This window comes from Oncorhynchus gorbuscha, linkage group LG24 (genome assembly GCF_021184085.1).
Source record: "Oncorhynchus gorbuscha isolate QuinsamMale2020 ecotype Even-year linkage group LG24, OgorEven_v1.0, whole genome shotgun sequence".
Classification (NCBI taxonomy): domain Eukaryota; kingdom Metazoa; phylum Chordata; class Actinopteri; order Salmoniformes; family Salmonidae; genus Oncorhynchus; species Oncorhynchus gorbuscha.
Genome location: NC_060196.1, coordinates 15,430,271 through 15,455,236, shown reverse-complemented (window position 1 = coordinate 15,455,236; position 24,966 = coordinate 15,430,271). Strand labels below are relative to the sequence as shown.

General features: G+C 44.6%; 1 protein-coding gene across 1 annotated transcript in view; it reads left to right on the top strand.

Moving 5' to 3' along the window:
* LOC124012995 (double C2-like domain-containing protein beta) overlaps window positions 1-24,966 on the top strand; it is a 49,789-nt gene that overhangs the window by 18,470 nt on the left and 6,353 nt on the right. The window contains exons 6-10 of the mRNA XM_046327099.1: window positions 7,505-7,631; window positions 7,831-7,887; window positions 8,282-8,406; window positions 23,187-23,268; window positions 24,023-24,119. Coding sequence (XP_046183055.1) covers window positions 7,505-7,631; window positions 7,831-7,887; window positions 8,282-8,406; window positions 23,187-23,268; window positions 24,023-24,119 — 488 coding nt within the window. The remainder of the gene's footprint in view (window positions 1-7,504; window positions 7,632-7,830; window positions 7,888-8,281; window positions 8,407-23,186; window positions 23,269-24,022; window positions 24,120-24,966) is intronic.

The window sequence follows — 24,966 nt, the reverse complement described above, 5'->3', positions numbered from 1 at the left end:
TTGTGAGGCATTGGAAAACTTCCCTGGTCGATGTGGTTGAATCTGTGTTTGAAATGAACTGTTCGACTGAGGGACCTTATGGATGACTCTATGTGTGGAGAACAGAGATGAGGTGGTCATTCAAAAATCATTCTAAACACTATTATTGCACACAGAGTGAGTCCATGCAACGTATTATGTGACTTGTTAAGCAAATGTTTACTCCTGAACTTATTTAGGCTTGCCATAACAAAGTGGTTGAATACTTATTGACTCAAGACATTTCGGCTCTTAATTTTTAAATCATTTGTAAAGATTTCCAATAACATAACACCACTTTGACATTATGGGATATTGTGTATAGGCCAGGGACACACTCTCTCTATTTAGTCCATTTTGTTGTGTCAATCCCTTTTTAACACAACAAAATGTAGAAAAAGTCAAGGGGCGTGAATACTTTCTGAAGGGACTGTACACACACTCCTCACCCCCTCTCTAATGCATCCGGTCTGGTGTGTGCACTGGACAGATACCCTCTGGCATGCAGTCAAGGACAGACACTGGGCAGAGAAGCCATGTAGCCCCCCACTCCCCCCAGACACCCCCCCCCCCCAAACACAATCACACACACACACACACTCCATCTCTTTGTAGATAAGGTTTCAGGAAAGACCCTGAATGGCCAGGGAACCCACCTGACCTCCAGCCAAGGAGACAGCCCCCAGACACAGGCCAGCACAGAAGCTAGGCAGAGCCAGGAAAGGGAGGACAAAACGGAAGATAGAGAGGGAGGGGTTCCAAGACAGAGGGGATTAAAGACGGTAGAGCCATGCCAGGGAAAGGGAGGATAGAGGAGGGGAGAGAGCCAGGGCAAAGAGGGGGATGCCAAGAAACAGGGGTGTAGATGAGGACAGACGGGAAAGGAAAGGGAAGTGAGGATAGAAGAGAGGATTGGGGTTCCAAGAAAGAGGGGAATGGAGGTGGAGAAAGTGAGGGAACAGGAGGAGAGAAAGAGGCACAGTGCTTAGGAGAGGGGGAACATTTTCAGATGAGAAGGAGAGGGAGTGGGGTGGAAAGAGAGAGTGGGATGCAGGGCAAACCAAGAAAGGGAGAACAAGTTGAGGGCAGAGAGAGAGAGAGATGGAAAGAGAAAGGGGCAGAGGAAAAGGGAGAGAGCCTATGGAGAGAAAGACAAGGGATGGAGTGAGTGAGAGAGAAAGGAAGCGGGAGGGCAGACCGAGGAAGACAGGAGAGGGCGTGAGTCCCAGTCGGTGTGTACCCTGACTGTGCTGCCTGCCCCCTGGCATGGCCCCCTCTGTGAGACCTGCATCATCAGTCCCAGCAGGGTAGATCAGGAGGGAGGGGGGGGGGGGGACTACTCAAAACTCTTCCCCCAACACGGTGCACCGCCAAGCTCAGCCTCTCCCCATGGGGGCAGCCTGGGGAACCAGAGCTGTAGAACTGGATAATAGCTGAACAGCAGGCTTTACACTTGGGCACAATGACTGGGAAATGGTAATTAGCGCAACATAGGCAGTGGATGTGAATAGGAAATTGTAGTTCAGGCGCAAGGCATTAGCTGTAACTTCATTTCTTCCAAAATGCTGCCCCTATACTTGTTAGTAGACGGCAGGGGTGGGCCTTGGCAATTGTAACGCCCACTGAGGTACAATAATACCAAATGTCCTCCTCTTCTATCATATTTCTTGGCTGCAATCAATAAATGTAAGACAAAGGTGAGATATTAACGATACAAAGTTTAGCATTCTGATAACTAATGGTCATGGTTAGGTTTGGGCGAGGGGAAGTTTATCCTAGATCTGTACCCAGGGTAAACTTGACCCCGGAGCATCCTGCTGTCAGTCAATGGAGAGCTCCATAGCGGTGTAGGGAAAGTATGTCGGCTCTGTGTGACAAAATCACGGCTGCTGTCAACACCTTGTCATAGCCCAGACAAGACCGTCAGAGTGCCAGTCTGATGGCAGAACTTTTCCACCTCTCTGTCTCTCGACGGTAGAACCTCAAAGATACAAACCTCAGAGTTACGGACCGACCAGTCAACTGAACAGGCTAAATCAAACCAGTCCAGTACACATATTAAATGAAGAGTAAAAATGAACTTTATGGTGTCTGGCTAAATGATTCGAAAAAAAACCACATGTAACTACTCAATAAATATTTTCTATAAGGCTTTGATGCACCGTGAATTTCAAAGTTACAGACATTTCAGTTCAGACCTCCATCGAACATGTTCGTATCACGGAGGTCCTACTGTATCTCTCTACACTGAGTATGCAAAACATTGCTCTTTCCATGACATAGACTTACCAGGTGAATCCAGGTGACAGCTATGATCCCATATTGATGTCACGTGTTAAATCCACTTCAAATCAGTGTAGATGAAGGGGAAGAGACAGGTTAAAGAAGGATGTTTAAGCCTTAAGACAATTGAGACATGTATTGTGCCAGGATGAATGGGCAAGAGAAAAGTATTTAAGTGCTGTTGAACGGGGTTTGGTAGCAGGTGCCGGGTGCACCGGTTTGTGTCAAGAACTGCTGGGGTTTTCACGCTCAAGAATGGCCCACCACCCAAAGGACATCCAGCCAACTTGACACAACTGTGGGAAGCTTATGAGTCAACATGGGCCAGAATCCCTGTGGAACAATTTCGACACCTTGTAGAGTCTATGTGCCCCGACGAATTGAGGTTGTTCTGAGGGTAAGGGAAGGAGGGGCTCCAACTCAATATTAGGAAGGTGTTCCTAATGTTTGGTATATTTAGTGTATCTCTACCTGTCTCTCTCCACTGCTTCTTCACGACTGCTGAGGTGCACTGCATCCAAACCACCATCATGTCATATAGAATGACACATGCAATGGTTACTGATCCGTTATATAAGAATTGGTCAAACGCATGTTACTGTGACCCTGCTGTATATCTGCATCCCATATGGCACCCTATTCCTTATATGGTGCACTACTTTTGACCAGAGCCGTATGCATTATATAAGTTGTAGGGTGCCATTTTGGATGCAGTGCATGCCTCACACTGATTAGGATGTAGAGAACACGGTTGGGGTGAAATTGTGGGAGTATCATGAAGAGCCTTCTGGTCCTGACTCGCACACGCGCACACACGCACGGCAGGTATGACTAACACACTGGAACCAACAGGAACCACTGTTACAGGGGGGACAAAAAGAGAGAGAGGGAGAGAGAGAGAGAGAGAGAGAGAGAGAGAGAGCGCAATTACCCAGGCGACAGCCCAGAGGGATATGCAGGAAGGTGAGAGAACATCTGAGAGCAGTAGAGTAGTAGTAGTTGAAAGAGTAAACACGACCAGCCTTGTGAAATGACTAGCATGCCGTAGTTGTCATAGTTACATGAGAAAAAATTCAAGGCCATTCTCAGTTCTTCTCAAGTGCACTATAGAGGCACAAATGTACTCTCAAATGTTATTTTTTTGCAGACCATATTTCTTCAACACAAGATTTGCTTAATGCGGGCTTATTCTACTCCTCACTTCAAAACTAAGGTTCCGATCAGAGCTGTTCCGCAACACACAGAGACATGTCTATCTGTCTGTCTGCTGCAGTGGCGGTCAGTGCCGTTTATGATGAGGGAGGACAATTGTTTTTTCATTAGCATGGCCTTATTTCTATTATAGCATTTTGGATGGCTGTCATTCATATTCCATTCACCCAGTTCAATGTAACAGCAATAGGTTTAGACTGCTACGTGATACTCGAATTCTTCCTAGCCTATGAATGAATGTTTACAACGTAGATGCACACAAGTCGAGAGAAAATGTCAAGGTGACAGACAGTGACACATAGACAGACAGCAACACATTCAATGCACCCCTGATCACGTGTAAACACAGTTCACTTTCATAGCAGCCACGTTGTATTCCTTCTCTCATCTATGCGCTCTCCTCCTCTCGCCTTTTCACTTCGTTTGTGGACTTCAATGCACAACACATCAACAATATGTGACCAAGCAATTTTTTTTTTAAACAAGCCAAGCCAAACCATAGCCAAACCACACATCATTGTCACCATATTAACTAAAGTAACATCCTAGTCAACATAGCTAATAGAACTGCGTTAGTAAACCCCCTACAATTATGCAGTAACGTTACAGTCACTAAGCAGTAGAGCAGTTATACCAGTGGGCCCCGGTGGAAATAAATGAGTAAAACCAAAAGCTTTTACCTTGATATGGAAGAGTTCTAATGTTGTGTTGGATAGTCATAGCCAGCTATCTAACATGGCATCCCTGTGTTTGAGCTGGGTGTTTTGAGTAGGCCAAACTAGCATTCGCTAGCTAAGTGAAACTGAAAAAAATTGAAATCTCTCTCTTTCTCTTGCTTCTTCTTCATTTTTGAAGAAATTGCTTTGTTCACTCACCACATTTTATGGACTGCAGTGCTAGCGAGCTGTAGCTTATGCTTTCAGCACTAGATTCATTCACTGATGCTTTGATTGGGTGGACAACATGTCAATTAATGCTCCAAGAGTTCTGACAGGTTGCCGCATGTCCTCTGGAAGTTGTCATAATTGCTGTGTAAGTCTATGAAAGGGGGTGAGAACCAAGAGCCTCCCAGGTTTTGTAATGAAGTCATTATACCAAGAGGAGGAAGGAAGTTAGCTATCCTCCGGCTACACCATGGTGTTACCCTACAGAGTGCTGTTGAGGCTACTGTAGAGATGTCATTGCAAAACAGTGTGTCTAATAAATTATTTGTTGACGTGAATATATTTAGTATAGTTTTATCTAAAAAGGATAACTTTTCAATGTTTTACAATTGTTATTTGTATTGAATTCACTGAAGAGGATGGTCCTCCCCTTCCTCCTCTGAGGAGCCTCCACTGGTCTGCTGTCATTGAGGACAGACAGACAGACAGACAGACAGACAGACAGACAGACAGACAGACAGACAGACAGACAGACAGACAGACAGACAGACAGACAGACAGACAGACAGACAGACAGACAGACAGACAGACAGACAGACAGACAGACAGACAGACAGACAGACAGACAGACAGACAGACAGACAGACAGACAGACAGACAGACAGACAGACAGACAGATAAAGCAGACAGACAGATGTACAGAGGCAGACAGACCAACATGCACAGCACAGCATGCACAGACAGACCGACATACATGTACAGCATAGAGTATAGCTACAGGTAACTGCCAAAGTTACTGATACACCAACATAATTTGTCTTAATAGGGCCACCACGAGCCAGAACAGCTTCAATACACCTTGCCAAAGATTCTAAAAGTGTCTGGAACTCTACTGGAGGAATGCAACACCCTTCTTCCACAATAAATGTAATCATTTGGGTTGCAATCTGGTCACATGACAATGTTATATGGTTGATATCATTTTCATGCTAATCAAACCATTCAATGGCCACTCCTGCCCTGTGGATGGGGCATTGTCATTCTATGGGAGCATAGCCATGGTAGCCAAAATAATGGCCGAATACAACAAGTGTACACCTTACCATGAATTGCTTACCTACAAGCCCTTAACTCTTCTTTAACTTCATTGTTGGTTAAGAAAATATTTACCAAATAAACTAAAAAATTCTAAAAAAATTAACACAATAAAATAACAATAATTATGCTATATACAGGGGGTACCAGTACCCAGTCAATGTGCGGGGGCACATAGATAACCAGCAAGTAACAGCAACCCCCTGGGGGCGGCCCGTCAGGAAGTCCAGGATCCAGTTGCAGAGGGAGGTGTTTAGTCCCAGGGTCCTTAGCTTAGTGATGAGCTTAGTGGGCACTGTGGTGTTGAATGCTGAGCTGTAGTTAATGAACAGCATTCTCAAATAGGTGTTCCTTTTGTCCAGGTGTAAAAGGGCAGTGTGAAGTGCGATAGAAATTGCATCATCTGTGGATCTGTTGGGGCAGTATTCGAGTTGGAGTGGGTCTAGGGCGTCTGGGAGGATGCTGTTGATGTGAGCCATGACCAGCCTTTCAAAGCACTTCGTGGCTACTGATGTGAGTGCTACGGGACGGTAAATCATTTACGCAGGTTACCTTCACTTCCTTGGGCACAGGGATTGTTATGGTGGTCTGCTTGAAACATGTAGGTAATACTCGGTTGAAAATGTCAGTGAATACACTTGCCAGTTTGTCTGCGCGTGCTTTGAGTACATGTCCTGGTAATCCATCTGGCCCCACGGCTTTGTGAATGTTGACCTGTTAAAGGTCTTGCTCACATCGGCTACCGAGACCGTTATCACAGTCATCCAGAACAGCTGGTGCTCTCGTGCATGCTTCAGTGTTGCTTGCCTCAAAGCGAGCATAGGAGGTATTTAGCTCGTCTGGTAGGCTCGTTGCACTGTGCAGCTTGCATCTGGGTTTCCCTTTGTAGTCCATAATAGTCTTCAAGCCCTGCCACATCCGATGAGCATCAGAGCCGGTGCAGTAGGATTCAATCTTAATCCTGTATTGACGCTTTGTTTGTTTGATGGTTCGTCTGAGGGCAGAGCAGGATTTCTTATAAGTGTCCATATTAGTGTTCTGTTCCTTGAAACCAACAGATTTAGCCTTTAGCTCGATGCGGATGTTGCCCTTAATCAATGGCTTCTGGTTGGGATTTGAACGTAAGGTCACTGTGGGGACGATGTCGTCGATGCACTTATTGATGAAGCCGATGACTGAGGTGGTGTACTCCTCAATGCCATTTGTTGTATCCCGGAACATATTCCAGTCTGTGCTAGCAAAACAGTCCTGTAGCGTAGCATCCGCGTCATCTGACCACTTCCATATTGAGCGAGTCACTGATACTTCCTTCTTTAGTTTCTGCATGTAAGCAGCAATCAGGAGGATAGAATTATGGTCGGATTTGCCAAATGGAGGGTGGGGGAGAGCTTAGTATGCATCTCTGTGTGTGGAGTAAAGGTGATCACTAGGAGCGCCGCTTCTGGATGAGCGTTTTGTGGTTTGCTTATGGCCTTATAGAGTTGGTTGAGTGCGGTCTTGGTGCCAGCATTGGTCTGTGGTGGTAAGTAGACAGCGATGAATAATATAGATGAGACCTCTCTTGTTAGAGAAGCCTTTTAATAGCCTTTGCATCCCTCATTTACTCAGGTATTTCCATTATTTTGGCAGTTACTTGTAGATCAGTGGGGTTTCTATCTGCAGCTTAGAGTCCCCACTGCTAGCTCTTGAGAGGATATGTTTATATTGCTCACTGTCTGTCTGTCTGTCTGTCTGTCTGTCTGTCTGTCTGTCTGTCTGTCTGTCTGTCTGTCTGTCTGTCTGTCTGTCTGTCTGTCTGTCTGTCTGTCTGTCTGTCTGTCTGTCTGTCTGTCTGTCTGTCTGTCTGTCTGTCTGTCTGTCTGTCTGTCTGTCTGTCTGTCTGTCTGTCTGTCTGTCTGTCTGTCTGTCTGTCTGTCTGTCTGTCTGTCTGTCTGTCTGTCTGTCTGTCTGTCTGTCTGTCTGTCTGTCTGTCTGTCTGTCTGTCTGTCTGTGTCATTCCTGTCTGTGTGTAGGCTGTGTGTGTGTGACATGGACAGGCTCGGTCGTAACGAGTTTATCGGAGAGGTCCGTGTCGCCTTGAAGAAACTGAGCAAGGGCGAGAGCAAAAGATTCAAAATGGGTCTGGAGAGAATCACACAGGTATGTAGTGTGTGTGTGTGCATGCGAGAGAGAGAAAGAGAGAGTGCGTGCGTATGCATGTGTGTTTTTGTGTGTGTGTGAGTGAGTGAATGAGTGAGTGAGTGTGTGTGCACATGTGCGTGTGTATGCGTCAGTTCGCCAATGGACTCTAATGATTTATATACTGTGTATTGAATTCAATCTCCCTTCTCACACTCAGAACAAAGACATCAACAAAGAAACCGTGGAGCAAGGAACACCTGTGGCTGAGGAAGAGGTAAGAAGATTACCATCATTGTCATAAATAGTAGAGATTGTCATATAGATATAGTATTGGCTGTAGCAGGAGTAGTAATATTAGTTGTGCTACTACTATTACAGTAGTAATGGTGCCACTATGATAGTAGTAGTACTAATCCCACTGTTAGTGACAGTCCTGTCACTGATTTCCCAACATGCAATTCATCTTATTATTTTCATTCATTTTGTAACGTTTTTGTTCCATGAATTTAAGTTACTCAATTTGTAGTATGTTTTTACTGCCTGTTTTACATGTGTTGGTCTTAATTCATGAAGAGTCAGTCCATTGACATACATTAAGGGAACTATCAATACAGTTTAGTTCAAATTTGTAGTTGTGTCATGGCTAACTGTGTGTCCCCCTCCCCCAGCGTGGTCGTATCCTGGTGTCGCTGTGCTACAGTCCAGAAAAGAGCTGTCTACTGGTTGGCATCGTACGCTGTGCCCACCTCGCTGCTATGGACTCCAATGGGTACTCTGACCCCTTCGTCAAGATGTAAGTCTTGACCTGCACACACACACACACACGGAATGAAGATGGGTTGATGGATGGAACGAATGGAGGAACGAATGGAGGAGAGGTTGTTGTAGTTGTCCCTTGTCATGTCACATTACATGTTGTTATACATTAGTAGGTCCTGTGGTGTTCTGTTGCTAGATGCCAGTCAGCAGTCCTCCCTGTTGTGCCGGCTGGCACATATAGGGCAGCAACAAAGGCTCTCTAGCGTTGCTGCAAAAAAGGAAGTGGAAGAGGGAGAAAGTAAGGAACTTGTTATGTCCGCCCTACATTAAAGACCAAAATTGGTTAAAGTAATAACTAAAAAAAGTATACCAGTTTCATTTAAGGACCAAAAATGTACAGCCTTGCCATATAGATTGCAAAAATAGTTTCCATAAAACGATGGCAGATTCAAAACTTTTAGTATTTAAATTTAAATTATTAAACAAAATTCTTGCAACCAATAGAATGTTATATATAGTATATACAGTGGGGCAAAACAAGTATTTAGTCAGCCACCAATTGTGCAAGTTCTCCCACTTAAAAAGATGAGAGAGGCCTGTAATTTTCATCATAGGTACACTTCAACTATGACAGACAAAATGAAAAAAAGAAATCCAGAGAATCACATTGTAGGATTATTAATGAATTTATTTGCAAATTATGTTGGAAAATAAGTATTTGGTCAATAACAAAAGTTAATCTCAATACTTTGTTATATACCCTTTGTTGGCAATGACAGAGGTCAAACAGTCAAACGTTTTCTGTAAGTCTTCACAAGGTTTTCAGACACTGTTGCTGGTATTTTGGCCCATTCCTCCATGCAGATCTCATCTAGAGCATGTTTTGGGGCTGTTGCTGGGCAACACAGACTTTCGACTCCCTCCAAAGATTTTCTATGGGGTTGAGATCTGGAGACTGGCTAGGCCACTCCAGGACCTTGAAATGCTTCTTACGAATCCACTCCTTTGTTGCCCGGGCGGTGTGTTTGGGATCATTGTCATGCTGAAAGACCCAGCCACGTTTCATCTTCAATGCCCTTGCTGATGGAAGGTTTTCACTCAAAATCTCACAATACATGGCCTCATTCATTCTTTTCTTTACACGGATCAGTCGTGCTGGTCCCTTTGCAGAAAAACAGCCCCAAAGCATGATGTTTCCACCCCCATGCTTCATATTAGGTATGGTGTTCTTTGGATGCAACTCAGCATTCTTTGTCCTCCAAACACGACGAGTTGAGTTTTTACCAAAAAGTTATATTTTGGTTTCATCTGACCATATGACATTCTCCCAATCTTCTTCTGGATCATCCAAATGCTCTCTAGCAAACTTCAGACGGGCCTGGACATGTACTGGCTTAAGCAGGGGGACACGTCTGGCACTGCATGATTTCAGTCCCTGGCGGCGTAGTGTGTTACTGATGGTAGGCTTTGTTACTTTGGTCCCAGCTCTCTGCAGGTCATTCACTAGGTCCCCCCGTGTGGTTCTGGGATTTTTGCTCACCGTCCTTGTGATCATTTTGACCCCACGGGGTGAGATCTTGCGTGGAGCCCCTGATCGAGGGAGATTATCAGTGGTCTTGTATGTCTTCCATTTCCTAATAATTGCTCCCACAGTTGATTTCTTCAAACCAAGCTGCTTACCTATTGCAGATTCAGTCTTCCCAGCCTGGTGCAGGTCTACAATTTTGTTTCTGGTGTCCTTTGACAGCTCTTTGGTCTTGGCCATAGTGGAGTTTGGAGTGTGACTGTTTGAGGTTGTGGACAGGTGTCTTTTATACTGATAACAAGTTCAAACAGGTGCCATTAATACAGGTAACGAGTGGAGGACAGAGGAGCCTCTTAAAGACGAAGTTACAGGTCTGTGAGAGCCAGAAATCTTGCTTGTTTGTAGGTGACCAAATACTTATTTTCCACCAAAAAATTCATTAAAAATCCTACAATGTGATTTTCTGGATTTGTATTTCTCATTTTGTCTGTCATACTTAAAGTGTACCTATGATGAAAATTACAGGCCTCTCTCATCTTTTTAAGTGGGAGAACTTGCACAATTGATGGCTGGATATATATATATATATATATATAGGGGATTGGAAATGATGCATACAATTACATTGATGGAAGCTAAAAATCTACCTGTAATAATAAAGCTGATCTACCCCATCATTTTTGTTTTTTGTTATAAGGCTCATTATTAGATGAAGGGAAAGGCCGTAAGCTTACTTACTTACTGACTTTATTGTCCCCATTGGGAAATTTTGTTACAATGTCATGTAAATACCCCCAAAAATTGACAATACAACTTTCATAACAGTTACATCCCAATAAAACATTTTATATTTTTTTTAAAGACTAGCCTGCTGGCCTCGATAGGAACATTAGCCCCGAGCTATATAGGAGGGATATCACACCTGGCACAAATGATTGTCGAGGTCACTCTTTCCTGCTGAGGGGGAGCTAGCTTGAAATGTCGCCAGTGTTGCGATTGAATTGGATCCTTTTCTATAGCTCAACTGCTTTGTATGTTGTCAGGTGTGTTGATGAGGTAGAGGACCCTGGTTCAAACCCAGTCAGAGGCGGCGTTATATGCTAAGCTAGCACACTGATGCTGGTTATATCTATTGTAACGACTACATATATCACATTGACAGTCTCTACCACAACCTTGTTATAGTGCATGAGTCATGACACGTTGAAAGCTTATTTATGCTGCATACAAATTGATAGGGAGACTAACTGGCATAAATAAAGACATGGAACATAAATAAATAATCAACTGCTATTCCTCTCTAGAGTCTAAACCGTCACGAGTCAATGTTTCCCAATCTGGTCCTACAATACCCACTGGACTGCATATTTTCTCTTCCAGTTTGGGAAAATAGCACACCTGATTCAACTAATCAGCCACTCGTCAAGCCTTTGATTAAAATGTGCAGTCGTGGTGAGGTTTCCTAGGAGCACATTGGGAATCACTGTGCTGGCATTATGTAAGCTAGCAGGATCGTTGTTATTCATATGACAACCCGCACTGTACATATACTGTCGGCATCATGTCTTGACAGAGCATTCAGGCTGAGCCGGAGTTCCAAGTGGCACCATATTTCCTATGGGCCCTTGTCAAAGGTAGCACACTCTAGGGAATAGGGATGTCATTTGGGACGTGTCCTCGGTGTAAACAGATAATCATTATTGGTTCACTTCGCACCCGAATACGAAAATCCCCAACAGTCATTAGATTCAGTTTCCACTCCTACATGGTTTCATCAACATAAAAAAAAATGCCTTTTGTCTATTTGCTTGTAGTGTTGATTTTGATAAGATGGTGCTCTAAAGGGCTTAATCTGTAACTTTTGATTGAAACAGAGTGGTATATCTACTCAGGATTTTCTAATGTGTCCCTGCTGCGAGTTGAGAAACAACTAAATCAGATTCCCATGGATTGATGTTTCAGCCTCGTCTCAATGAAGAGTTTGGCGTTCGACTATCCCACGTGCAGTTACAAGCCTGCTGGCAGCAAGGCAGATGAGCAATAGCCACCGTTGTAGTACGGATGAAGCCTGAGCTGGAATGTGAAGCTAACTGAAGCTGGCTAGCTTTTCTGTATAATCACTGCGTCATAGTATACCCCTCTGATTCGTAGTATAGGGCTCTGGGGTTCCCCCTGCACTTGTTGGTAAACTGTGGTGAGGAGGGGTGGGACTTGAATGTAAAGTATGTTGGGAATTCCCATGTTCAGGGGTCAAATGTATGAATCCAAGATGAGATTGGAAGAACGGTACGAAGAATAAGAAATGTATAATCAATCAAATGTATTTATGAAGCACTTTTTACATCAGCAGATGTCACAAAGTGATTATACAAAAACCCGGCCTAAAACCCCAAAACAGCAAGCAGTGCAGATATAGGAGCACGTTGGCTAGGAAAAACAGGAACATAGGAAGAAACCTAGAGAGGAACCAGGCTATGAAGGGTGGCCAGATTGTTCTTCAAGATGTTCAAAAGGTTGACCAGCAGGGTCAAATAATAATCAGTGGTTGTAGAGGGTGCAGAGAGAGAGAGAGAGAGAGAGAGAGAGAGAGGTGCATTGGAGCGATATAGATATGTTTAATGCATCACCAGTCCACATATGAGAGATTGAGTTTATGGAATCACACAATATCTGTGACTGTATCTCGGAAGTCAGCGGGCCTAAGGATGGAGAGATGGTGTTAGTCGAGAGGAAAATAGGTTTATAAATGACGACACATATCCTCATTCTCATTCATGGCTCCCTCATATACATTCCTCCCCCATCCCTTTTGAGATTCACTTTCTTTGGCACACACTTCCTGTTATATGTCTGAGCTGCGTTGGAGAAGCTCTACTTTCACAGTCTCAAATCTCTGACATTCACCGCCTGCTGTTTAGTTAGTAGCCTATTATGTCTGAGCTGTGTGTGAGAGAGAGAGAGAGAGAGAGAGAGAGAGAGAGAGAGAGAGAGAGAGAGAGAGAGAGAGAGAGAGAGAGAGAGGGGTTGAGAGGTTGAGAGAGAGAGGTGGAGAAAAGAGAGAGGTGGAGAAAGAGAGAGAGAGAGGTTGAGAGAGAGAGAGAGAGAGAGAGAGAGAGAGAGAGAGAGAGAGAGAGAGGTTGAGAGGGTGGTGGTTGAGAGAGAGAGAGAGAGAGAGAGAGAGAGAGAGAGAGAGAGAGAGAGAGAGAGAGAGAGGTTGAGAGAGAGAGAGAGAGAGAGAGAGAGAGAGAGTGAGAGAGAGAGTGAGAGGTTGAGAGATAGAGAGAGAGAGAGAGAGAGAGTGAGAGAGAGAGAGAGAGGTTGAGAGGGTGGTTGAGTGAGGTTGAGAGAGAGAGAGAGAGAGGTTGAGAGGGTGGTTGAGAGAGGTTGAGAGAGAGAGAGAGAGAGAGAGAGAGAGAGAGAGAGAGGTTGAGAGGTAGAGAGAGAGAGAGAGAGAGAGAGAGTGAGTGAGAGGTTGAGAGATAGAGAGAGAGAGTGAGTGAGAGAGGTTGAGAGAGAGGTTGAGAGAGAGAGAGAGAGAGAGAGAGAGAGAGAGAGAGAGAGGTTGAGAGAGAGGGAGAGAGAGGGGGAAAGAGGTTGAGAGAGATGTTGAGAGAGAGAGAGAGGTGCATTGGAGTGATATAGATATATTGAATGCATCACCAATCCACATACGAGAGATTGAGTTTATGGAATCACACAATATCTGTGACTGTATCTGTATCGGAAGTCAGCGGGCCTAAGGATGGAGAGATGGTGTTAGTCGAGAGAAAAATAGGTTTGTAAATGACGACACATATCCTCATTCTCATTCATGGCTCGTCTCATATACATTCCTCCCCCATCCCTTTTGAGATGTAGGGAAATATGTAGGAAGTAGGAGCTCAATCTAAACCCCGAAAGATGAAGAGAAGAGGTTAGTGAACGGGACAAAGAGGTCTATCGCTAACTACATATAATCTCATTCACGACTCCCTGAAACTCATGCCACTCCTCCAACTTCCCCATTGAGATTATTGAGCTGTGAAGCAAACTTCTTCCAGTCAAGGCTCGATTCAGATGAAGAAACGGAGCAGGGAGGCTGTAAGCAGACCCGTGACAGACAGAGCGAGCTGCTTCTCGTGATTTGTTTTCTCTCCCTTTCCTCGTTTTTTTCTCCACTTTTTGCTGTTCATTGATTTGTTCCTGCTCTTTCGAGCCGGAGCTGGGTGTCTTATCTGCCTCTCTATTTTGATGTATGGCGCTATAGAGTTCTGGAGCCAAGAGATTGTTTTTCTCTCATTTTCACCGCTTTTTTATTTGATCTTTAATCTCTTTTTTATTTAAAATCTTTGACATGCAGTATCTGTTGTTTATTATGTCAGAACTCTCTCATTTTACAGTCACAAATCTTATTTTAGGCACTCTATTATTTGAGAGTTTCTCATTTTTTTGCTGTCTTTGACGCGCAGTTTAGTATCTGTGTTACGTTCGATGCACTCTCTTATTTTACAGTCACAAATCAAATTGTTTGTTTACGACACCCACTCCATGTGAGTAAGTAGGATTCTGTCTGAGTTGCGTTCAAGTCTCTTTTCTCTTATAGTCTCTCATTTCTGTCTTTGAAACGCCTTGCGTCTGAGCTGCGTTGGAGACGCTCTTCTTTCACAGTCTCAAATCTCTGACATTCAACACCTGCTGTTCAGTTAGTAGCCATTTATGTCTGAGCTGTGTTCGAGACGCCGTCTCTCCGTCTCTCTTCTGGTACTGTGGGGAGTTGTCCTGTGTGTTTGAAGTGTGTTCAGTCAAGCTGGCCGGTAGAATCAGAAGCAACGGAGTGTTGCAACAGCGGCTGCTGTTATCGTTGTATTGCCTCAGAGCGAGGTGTTCTGTTTGATCCTATTTTGGCGAATTCCGTCGCGCTCGTCTCTGTTCTTTTGTTGTTCCTCAAAGAGAGTAACTATTTGCCTGTATTGTTTGTGATGGTGGTTTAAAGGCATACTCGAACCTGAGTATGTAGGTTAAGACTCAAAACCGAGTGGAAGTGCAGCTGAAATGTACAGTTTACACAGGAGGGGAAAGGCGCAGCTCTCGCTCAAGTAAAGAAAATATGTTTTTAGGTTAAAAGCGTTTCATCATCATTTTCCCCTCATGGCAATGTGTAGCTTTTAGTTAAAAGTGCTGCCCTTGCACTTGCAAACTGTGACCCTGACTAGTTGGCTATGTTTGAGAGCATCAATCTAGATATGACTGATTTACGAATTACAGTAGTTATTTAGGAGGCAAAAGTGATTTGTAGATCAGTCAGTCTGCGATCAGCAACTGAGCAGAATTGATGCTCTGAAACAACCAAGAAGTGCATCCCAAATGGCACCCTATTCCCTAAACAGTGCACTACTTTTCACCAGGGCCCGTATGACTCGGGACAAAAGTAGTGCTTTAGGGAATAGAATGCTATTTGGGATGCGGCCTGGATGAATCTCACCTGTCAGACGTATTCTCACCGTCTGTAGGAGAGTAACTGCAGTGAGCGCGGATGCCTCTTTCTCAGTGTGTGTGTCACTGAAACTACTTTTATGGAAGCTGTGAAGTTAAGATCCACTTATGCCCCCAACATCCCAGAATGCATTGCTTCGGTCAGTATGACACACCTTCACAGCAGTAGTTGTCTGGAGTGTATCAATTAAATGTACTTATAAAGCCCTTTTTACATCAGCCGATGTCAGAAAGGTCTACAGAGAAACCCAGCCTAAAACCCAAACAGCAAGCAATGCAGATGTAGACGCACGGTGGCTAGGGAAAAATCCCTAGAAAAGGTAGGAACCTAGGAAGAAACCTAGAGGAAGCAGGCTCCGAGGGGTGGCCGGTCCTCTTCTGGCTGTGCTGGGTGGAGATTAAAATAATGTATCTTTATTTTTATTTAACTAGAATAGTCAGTTAAGAACAAATTCTTATTTACAATGAAGGCTTATACCGGCCAAAACCGGACGACGCTGGGCCAATTGTGCGCGATGCCCAATCATGGCCGGTTGTGATACAGCCTGGATTCAAAACGGGGTGCCTGCAGTGATGCCTCTAGCACTGAGATGCAGTGCCTTAGACCACTACGCCACTCGGGAGCCCTTTAATAACAGTACATGGCCAAGATGTTCAAACATTCATAGAAGACCAGCATGGTCAAATAATAATAATCACAGTGGTTGTAGAGGACGCAACAGGTCAGCACCTCAGGAGTGAATGTCAGTTGGCTTTTCATAGCCGAGCGTTCAAAGTTCGAGACAGCAGGTCCGGTAGCATGTCCGGTGAACAGGTCAGTGTTTCATAGCCACAGGCAGAACAATTGAAACTGGAGCAGCAGCACGAGCAGGTGGACTGGGAACAGAAAGGAGTCATCTGGCCAGGTAGTCTTGAGGCATGGTCTCAGGTCCTCCGGGAGGGGAGGGAGAGAGAATTAGAGGGAGCATACTTAAATTCCCACAGGACACAGAGTAAGACAGGAGAAATACTCCAGATATAACAGACTGACCCTCGTCCCTCGACAAACTATTGCAGCATAAATACTGGAGGCTGACGATATCCCCGGACAGGGCCAACCAGGCAGGATACAACCCCACCCACTTTGCCAAGGCACAGCCCCCACACCACTCGAGGGATATCTTCAAACCACCAACTTACTACCCTGAGACAAGGCTGAGTATAGCCCCCGAAGATCTCCCCCACGACACAAACCCGAGAGGGGCGTCAACCCGTACAAGAAGATCACATCAGTGACTCAACCCACTCAAGTGACACACCCCTCCTGGGGACAGTATGGAAGAACACCAGTAAGCCAGTGACTCAGCCACCGTAATAGGGTTAGAGGCAGAGAATCCCAGTGGAGAGAGGGGAACTGGCCAGGCAGAGACAGCAAAGGCGGTTCGTCGCTCCGGTGCCTTTCCATTGACCTTCACACCCCTGGGCCAGACTACACTCAATCATAGGACCTACTGAAGAAATGAGTCTTCAATGAAGACTTAAAGGTTGAGACCGAGTCTGCGTCTCTCACATGGATAGGCAGACCATTCCATAAAAATGGAGCTGTATAGCAGAAAACCCTGCCTCCAGCTGTTTGCTTAGAAATTCTAGAGAGAGTAAGGAGACCTGCGTCTTGTGACCGTAGCGTACGTGTAGGTATGTACGGCAGGACCAAATCAGAGAGATAGGTAGGAGCAAGCCCATATAATGCTTTGTAGGTTTGCAGTAAAACCTTGAAATCAGCCCTAGCCTTAACAGGAAGCCAGTGTAGAGAGTCTAGCACTGGACTAATGTGATCCAATTGTTTGGAGTCAAGATTTGAGCAGTTGTGTTTAGCACTAACTGAAGTTTATTTAGTGCTTTATCCGGGTAGCCGGAAAGTAGAGCATTGCAGTAGTCTAATCTAGAAGTGACAAAAGCATGGATGAACTTTTCTGCACCATTTTTGGCCAGAAAGTTCCTGATTTTGCAATGTTTCTACGATGGAAAACAGCTGTCCTTGAAACAGTCTTGATATGTTCGTCAAAAGAGAGATCAGGGTCCAGAGTAACGCCGGGGTCCTTCACAGTTTTATTTGGGACGACTGTAGAACCATCAATATTAAACTAGCATCTCTGTTATGTCCATGTTTAAAAGCAAAACATTTGCCGCCATCCACTTACTTATATCTGAAACAGGCATCAGGGAGGGCAATTTTGGGGCTTCACCATGTTGCATCGAAATGTACAGCTGTGTATCGTCTGCATAGCAGTGAAAGTTAAGATTATGTTTCCTGAATGACATCACCAAGAGTGAAAATATATAGTGAAAACAATAATGGTCCTAAAACGGTACCTTGAGGAACACTGAAACTCACAGGACAAACCGTCCACAGAGACAATCTGATATATTTTCAACAGATAAGATCTAAACCAGACCACAACTTGTCCATGTAGACCAGTTTAGGTTTCCAATCTCTCCAAAACAATGTAGTGATCGATGGAGTCAAAGGCAGCACTAAGGTCTAGGAGCACAAAGGACAGATGCAGAGCCTTGGTCTGACGCCATTAAAAGGTCATTTGCCACCTTCACAAGTGCAGTCTCAGCGCTATGATGGGGTCTAAATCCCGACTGAAGCGTTTTGTATACATTGCCGGACATGCCTACACGTACGCTACGGTCACAAGATGTATACATTATCTTCAGGAAGGCAGTGAGTTGCTGCTCTCAAAATTTGAGAGAAATTAATTTGAATTTGGCACTCTGCAATTCAGCGGATGTTGACAAATGATCCGGCTAAAGGGATCGGTGCGCCAAGATCGGCCCCCCCTTTTTTACCTTAAATTTTTGCCTAAAATGACATACCTCAGTCTAACTCCCTGTAGCAAGGATATGCATATTCTTGCTACCATTTGAAAGGAAACACTTTGAAGTTTGTGGAAATGTGAAAGGAATATAGGATAATATAACACATTAGATCTGGTAAAAGATAAAAAGGAAAAAAAGTGAACTATTTAATGAGGATTTATTTAACAAAGTCAATTAATCAGGCTTAAGCCATGTTTCAGTCAGGCCAATCACATCAAGATTATGAATAGCGATGACTTAATTGACTATAACTGCCTAGAAAGTGAGGGATCTAACATGAAGTATCCCTATTTTGAGATGTTAGAGATCACAATCTTTCAATAATGACAGGGATGGAGGACTTTATTCCAGTTAGATTGCTAAGGCGAACACAGCCATGTTTAGTTTTGCCCAACCGAGATCGAGACACGGACTCGGTCTAATGGGGATAGCTGAGCTGACTACACTGACTGTGCTAGTGGCAGACTCCACTAAGCTGGTCGGCTGGCCAACAGCCTGCACCCTATCTCAGTGTGGAGCAAGAGGAGTTAGAGCCCTGCATATGTTCATAGATAAGATGAAAGCACCCCTCCAGCTAGGATGGAGTCCAGGTCAGGGACTTAGCATGTGTGTATGTAAACTCAGCAAAAAAGAAACGTCCTCACTGTCAACTGGGTTTATTTTCAGCAAACTTAACATGTGTAAATATTTGTATAAACATAACAAGATTCAACAACTCAGCCATTAAACTGAATGGGATGGCCCTCACCCTCCGATCCAACAGGTCCCAGACTTGCTCAATGGGATTGAGATCCGGGCTCTTCACTGGTCATGGCAGAACATTGACATTCCTGTCTTGCAGGAAATTACGCACAGAACGAGCAGTATGGCTGGCGGCATTGTCATGCTGGAGGGTCATGCTAGGATGAGCCTGCAGGAAGGGTACCACATGAGGGAGGAGGATGTCTTCTTTGTAACGCACAGCGTTGCGATTGCCTGCAATGACAACAAGCTCAGTCCGATGATACTGTGACACACCGCCCCAGACCATGACGGACCCTCCAACTCCAAATCGATCCCGCTCCAGAGTACAGGCCTCGGTGTAATGCTCATTCCTTTGACAATAATCGCGAATCTGACCGTCATCCCTTGTGAGACAAGACTGCGACTCGTCAGTGAAGAGCACTTTTTGCCAGTCCTGTCTGGTCCAGCGATGGTGGGTTTGTGCCCATAGGCGATGTTGTTGCCGGTGATGTCTGGTGAGGACCTGTCTTACAAGCCCTCAGTCCAGCCTGTCTCAGCCTATTGCGGACAGTCTGCACACTGATAGAGGGATTGTGCGTTCCTGGTGTAACTCGGGCAGTTGTTGTTGTTGCCATCCTGTACCTGTCCCGCAGGTGTGATGTCCAGATGTATCGATCCTGTGTACGTGTTGTTACACGTGGTCTGCCACTGTGAGGACGATCAGCTGTCCGTCCTGTCTCCCTGTAGCGCTGTCTTAGGCGTCTCACAGTGCGGACATTGCAATTTATTGCCCTGGCCACATCTGCAGTCCTCTTGTATCATTGCAGCATGCCTAAGGCACGTTCATGCAGATGAGCAGGGACTCTGGGCATCTCTCTTTTGGTGTTTTGAGTCAATAGAAAGTCCTCTTTAGTGTCCTAAATTTTCGTAACTGTGACCCTAATTGCCTACCATCTGTAAGCTGTTAATGTTTTAACGAACGTTCCACAGGTGCATGTTCATGAATTATTTATGGTTCATTGAACAAGCATGGGAAACAGTGTTTAAACCCTTTACAATGAAGAAGTTATATTACACTAAGCTGGAAGTTGATTTGTGTGCTGGCTGCAATTTGAGATGCAGCACAACTTATGGCTGCGGGTCTCCAACTCTGGTCCTGGAAAGCTATTGGGTGTGCAAGCTTTTGCTCCAACCCAGCACTAACACATCTACAACGAGGAAAGAGAACAAGAGACAGCATTGTCAAAATGATCAATGCATGACACTATTTCAGAGCAAAAACATTGTTAAGGGGGGATAGGGGAGACAAAAAAATATGCTAATCATCAATGAGCGAGTCTAAAGCTGGAGGCAAGAGCAAGACAAATGGCTTCTTGGAGTCAGACTCTTAATAACCTTCTCATTACAAAATGTCCAGGGGCCTTCAACCAGAGCCCCCCCAAAAAGATGAAGCAGAGCTGTGTGAAACAAGGATGTCAGTTTCAAACAAATCAACATTCACTCAAATAAAAACAGTCCTCACCCCAGGATACATCAACTGTTGACTATCCGGGAGAATAAAGAAAAGGGAGCACTATGTGTGATGTGGTAAGATTGGACCCAGGTGCAGAGAAGAGACCAGGCAAGGAATCAGTGGTTTAAGGATAAAAAATACTTTACTGAGAACAGGTAGCCGCAGGATCACAGTACACTTGAAAAGCAACAAACACTAAGTCTCAAACTCACTCAGGAAACAAACACACGAAGGACCACAGACAATACACCTCTTTTAACAGGGACACAATCATGAAATAACAAGACATACCCGAGTCCGATAAAAGTCTCTAGGGCGGTCTATGCTGCCCTCTGGTGCCAGGAGGAACCATGACACTCTGTTGCTGGGTAAATTGAATAGATTTATTGATGAGAGAAACAACCAATAGTCTTACGTTTCGGCATGAATCGCCTTTTTCAAAGCCTGAAGTAGGAACAATGTGGTAGGCGCCTATATACCCTCGCAGGGTAGGGTCCCACTCGTCATGTCAATCAAGCATGTCAATAATGTCAATACTGTCAGTAGCATTAGCAACGACACAGGTTATTTTAACAAGAGTATGATCATCATTGATCATGCTGATCCGGAACAAAAAGCCTGCACACCCAGTAGCTCATCCAAGATTTGATGGCTGGAGATCTTGGACTAGGAGTTTCCTGATTCCGGCACTCTTATAATAACCACAGAGATGCATATGTATATTATGTTGCACTTAACTCTGTGCTGATTAACTTCTCATTACAAATGTCCAGGGGGCCTTTTCCTATCTTTCCGACATACGATTGGCTCCTATGGTTTGAGCCGCCTACTACTGGCCTCTACAATTCACTTAAGCATGTATCAAAATCACAATCACCCGCACAACCCCCTCAACCCTGTTTCGAGCGACCAAGAGGCTATTCCATCACTGCCTTGAAGATCAATATTGACCTCTGGGTCAGTTGCTCTAGGTGTGTTGCCTCCCTTTCCTCTATGTTCCCTCTCTTCTCGGATACAGATAAACAGAAATGTTAGAGCAACGTTCCATCAACATTTTAAAGACCAATATGAACCTCTTCAGTAGTGCCGGTGTGTTGCCTACTCGCCTTTCCTCTATTTTCCTCTCTCCGTTAATACAGATGGACTAAGATAGTAGAGCGTTTAGTAATCGCTTCAAACCAGAGACCATGAAGAGACATTATATATTGGAAACGAGGGTTTCAGCTTCTCTACATGCCAAATGGCAGCCTATTCCCTGTATAGTGCACCATGGCCCATAGGGTTCTGTTCAAAGGTAGTACACTATGTAAGGAATAGGATGCTATTTGGGATGCCGCCAGTCCCTCTGGTGCTGAGTGAGCAAACTGTCATCTCGGCCTGTGCTGTGTGGATGTGTGAGTCTCGAAACTGGGCGGTTTGTTTTGCTCCTTTCTCTCCTCGCTCTCCCCTCTCCCCGCTTTCCACCTGTCACTCTGTTTTTCTATCCTCTGTCTCTGTGTGAAATCGGCTGTTTTTCTCGTTTTTTCACTCTTCTGTCTCTCTCCCTCCATCCCTCTCTGCCTTCATTTTTCTCCTAGCTTGTATTTTCTCAAACCCAATTTCTTTCTCTCTTTCACTGCGTTGGTTGAGGACTCTCTTTCTCTATCTCAATCAATCAAATTCCAATTTGTTTTATGAAGTCCTTTTTACATCAAAGGTTGTCACAAAGTGCTTGTACAGATACTCAGCCGACAAAACCCAAAGAGCAAGCAATGCAGATGAAGAAGCACAGTGGCTAGGAAAAACTCACCAGAAAAGGCAGGAACCGAGGAGGAAACCTAGAGAGCAACCAGGCTCCGAGGGGTTGCCAGTCCTCTTCCATCTTTCTATATCTTTCTTTCAATAAACCACCCTCTCTCCCTCTTTTCCAACAAATCCAATTTGTTTCTTTCTTTCACTGGGTTGGTTGAGAACTCTCTGCTACGACCTCTTTCTCTCTCTCATCCCTCTCTCCCTCCCGCCTGTCTTGTTGATGTGAACAAACCCCAACCCTAGCAGCACATCTGTTGGCTTGTCATTGAGTACGTGTTATCGACGTTGTGCTGAAGGTGGGTTGCGTTGGAGAGTGAGATATCTCTCCCCCGCTAGAACATCATGACTTCGCTGCTTGAATTTATGCTGATGACTTCTCCAATAAAAACCAATGGCCTTCTGGGAAGCCGTCTGTCCCCCTCTTGGCTTGAGCTTTTGAGTCTCTGACTCTCTCATCACCGATTTCTGTCGCCCTCTCCCCAAAAAAATGAAATGAAAGTTTTCAGCTCTGAATTTTTTTCTCTTTTCTTTCTCTCACTGTCTCTCTTTGTTCTATTTTCCTCCCTCGTTCCGGTGGGGTTTAATGTCATGCTGGGACCGAATACTAAATGGAAGATCATTTGCTTTGATGTTTCAGAAACAATAAAAGACCTGTGTCAGAAATCTAGGGGAAAAGCTGCATTTTCAGTCGTCATGCTGTGTCAACTGTCCAAATAAGATTCCATATTTTCCTCATTCTCCTGCTCTCCCTTCATATCTCTCTCTCCCTCTCCCTCTCGATCTCGCTTTTGCTTGCTCTCTTTCTCCTCTGTGCTCTCCCTTGACCTCTAACTCTCTTACTATGCCTCATTCTCTTTCACACTCTCATCCCCTCCTTCCCTTTCTCTCTATATCTCCCTCGCTCTTTTCTCCCCCTCTCTCCCAGTGTGCTGCAGCCTGATATGGGGAAAAAGTCCAAGTACAAAACCACAGTGAAGAAGAAAACGCTCAATCCCGAGTTTAACGAGGTACTTCCACCCGCTCCGAGCACTACAAATCACTCTCCCTAATACATAAACCAATACCTGGCAAACTTCCAGTGAAGCAATATCTATCATTCTTCCCATAAACACATAAAGATGTAGGTTCTTAATTTTGGCCGTTTGCTACTGCAGGAAAATAATCCTTAGCAACAATAAACGTGAATTATTTGGTGGATTATAATTCATGAACATTTTTCTATGGGTTGATACATTGTTCGTTAGGGCAAATCAATTGTGACATTTCAAAAGTGGAAATCACAAACGTTAGAAGCATTTTTAAAACTACACGTTTGCAGGAAAATCCTCAGCAACAAAAGGGTGATCAAATTAAGATCCTACATCTGTACCTGGTAACCCATTTCTCTGACTCACATTTAGCAACCAGATGAGCAAGATATATAATATATCATATTAATGTTTTTTGTTGAAGTTGAATTGTATGCCCTTGGAAGTGATGGAGAGCTATAGCTTACCCATTCTCATGCATTTGTGTAAGAATATTGTCCCATGCATTTAAATCCATAATTTGATTCCAGTACTGTATACAGTATGTGCCATAATTTGAATACATTTTCCATCTCCTTCAATACTACTTAACTACCTACCATACCATCAACGTGAATTTAAGTCAATGCATGTTTCACATTCAATATTTAACATAGATTATGTTTCTGAATGACTTTCTGCTAAGTGTCAGTACATGAATACATTTCTCTCTCTCTACCTCTGTTCATTACAGGAGTTTGTGTATGAAGTTCCGCACGACCAGCTTGCGAAGAAAACCCTGGAGATCTCCGTATGGGACTACGATCTGGGGATGAGCAACGACTTCATAGGTAAGTCTCAAGGGGAAGTGAGGGAAAGGAGGAGAGTTAGCGAGAGAGAAATATAGCTACAGAAAATAATGTAGTAGAATTTGTGGGTGCGAGGAGGAAAGCAACGCGGGCCGCAGTGTGATGAGCAAGGACGTCATAGGTAAAAGAGAGGGAGGGAGCAATGACGTCAGTTAAAAGAGAGGGAGGGAGCGATGACGTCATAGGTAAAAGAGAGGGAGGGAGCGATGACGTCATAGGTAAAAGAGAGGGAGGGAGCGATGACGTCATAGGTAAAAGAGAGGGAGGGAGTGATGGGAGGAGAATAAATAGTGAAAAGATGTAATAACTGAAAAGGGGAATGAAATGAAAATGAGCAGAAAAGAGGGAAAGGACTGCGGGGGCCGTTTGTGAAGAAGCAAGAGCATTGGGAAATGAAAACGAGAGCGACAGAAAGTTGTCCTCAATCCCTCAACGGGGTGACACGTCAGATTCAAACTGCTTTGTGAGGCAGGGAGAACCGGTGGGGAGGCAGCTGGGGCAGAATGGATGGTCTCCCAGGGAGCTGGAAGGCCTTGAGATCAATGTGTTTTACTCCAATCTGGAGGTTCCCTGTAGCAGGCTGAGTCTCTCTCTCTCTTTACGACTGTCGCTCTAGTGCCCTCGCTCTCTCTCCCTTGCTCTCTCTCTCTCTTTCTCCAACTCACCCTTTCTATTTATCTCAAGCCCACTCTCTCTTTCACACAGACACCCACTCACTCTCCTTCATTTCTCTCTCTCTCTCTCTCTCTCTCTCTCTCTCTCTCTCTCTCTCTCTCTCTCTCTCTCTCTCCCCCTCTCTCCCTCTTTCTCTCTCTCCCTACATCTCTCT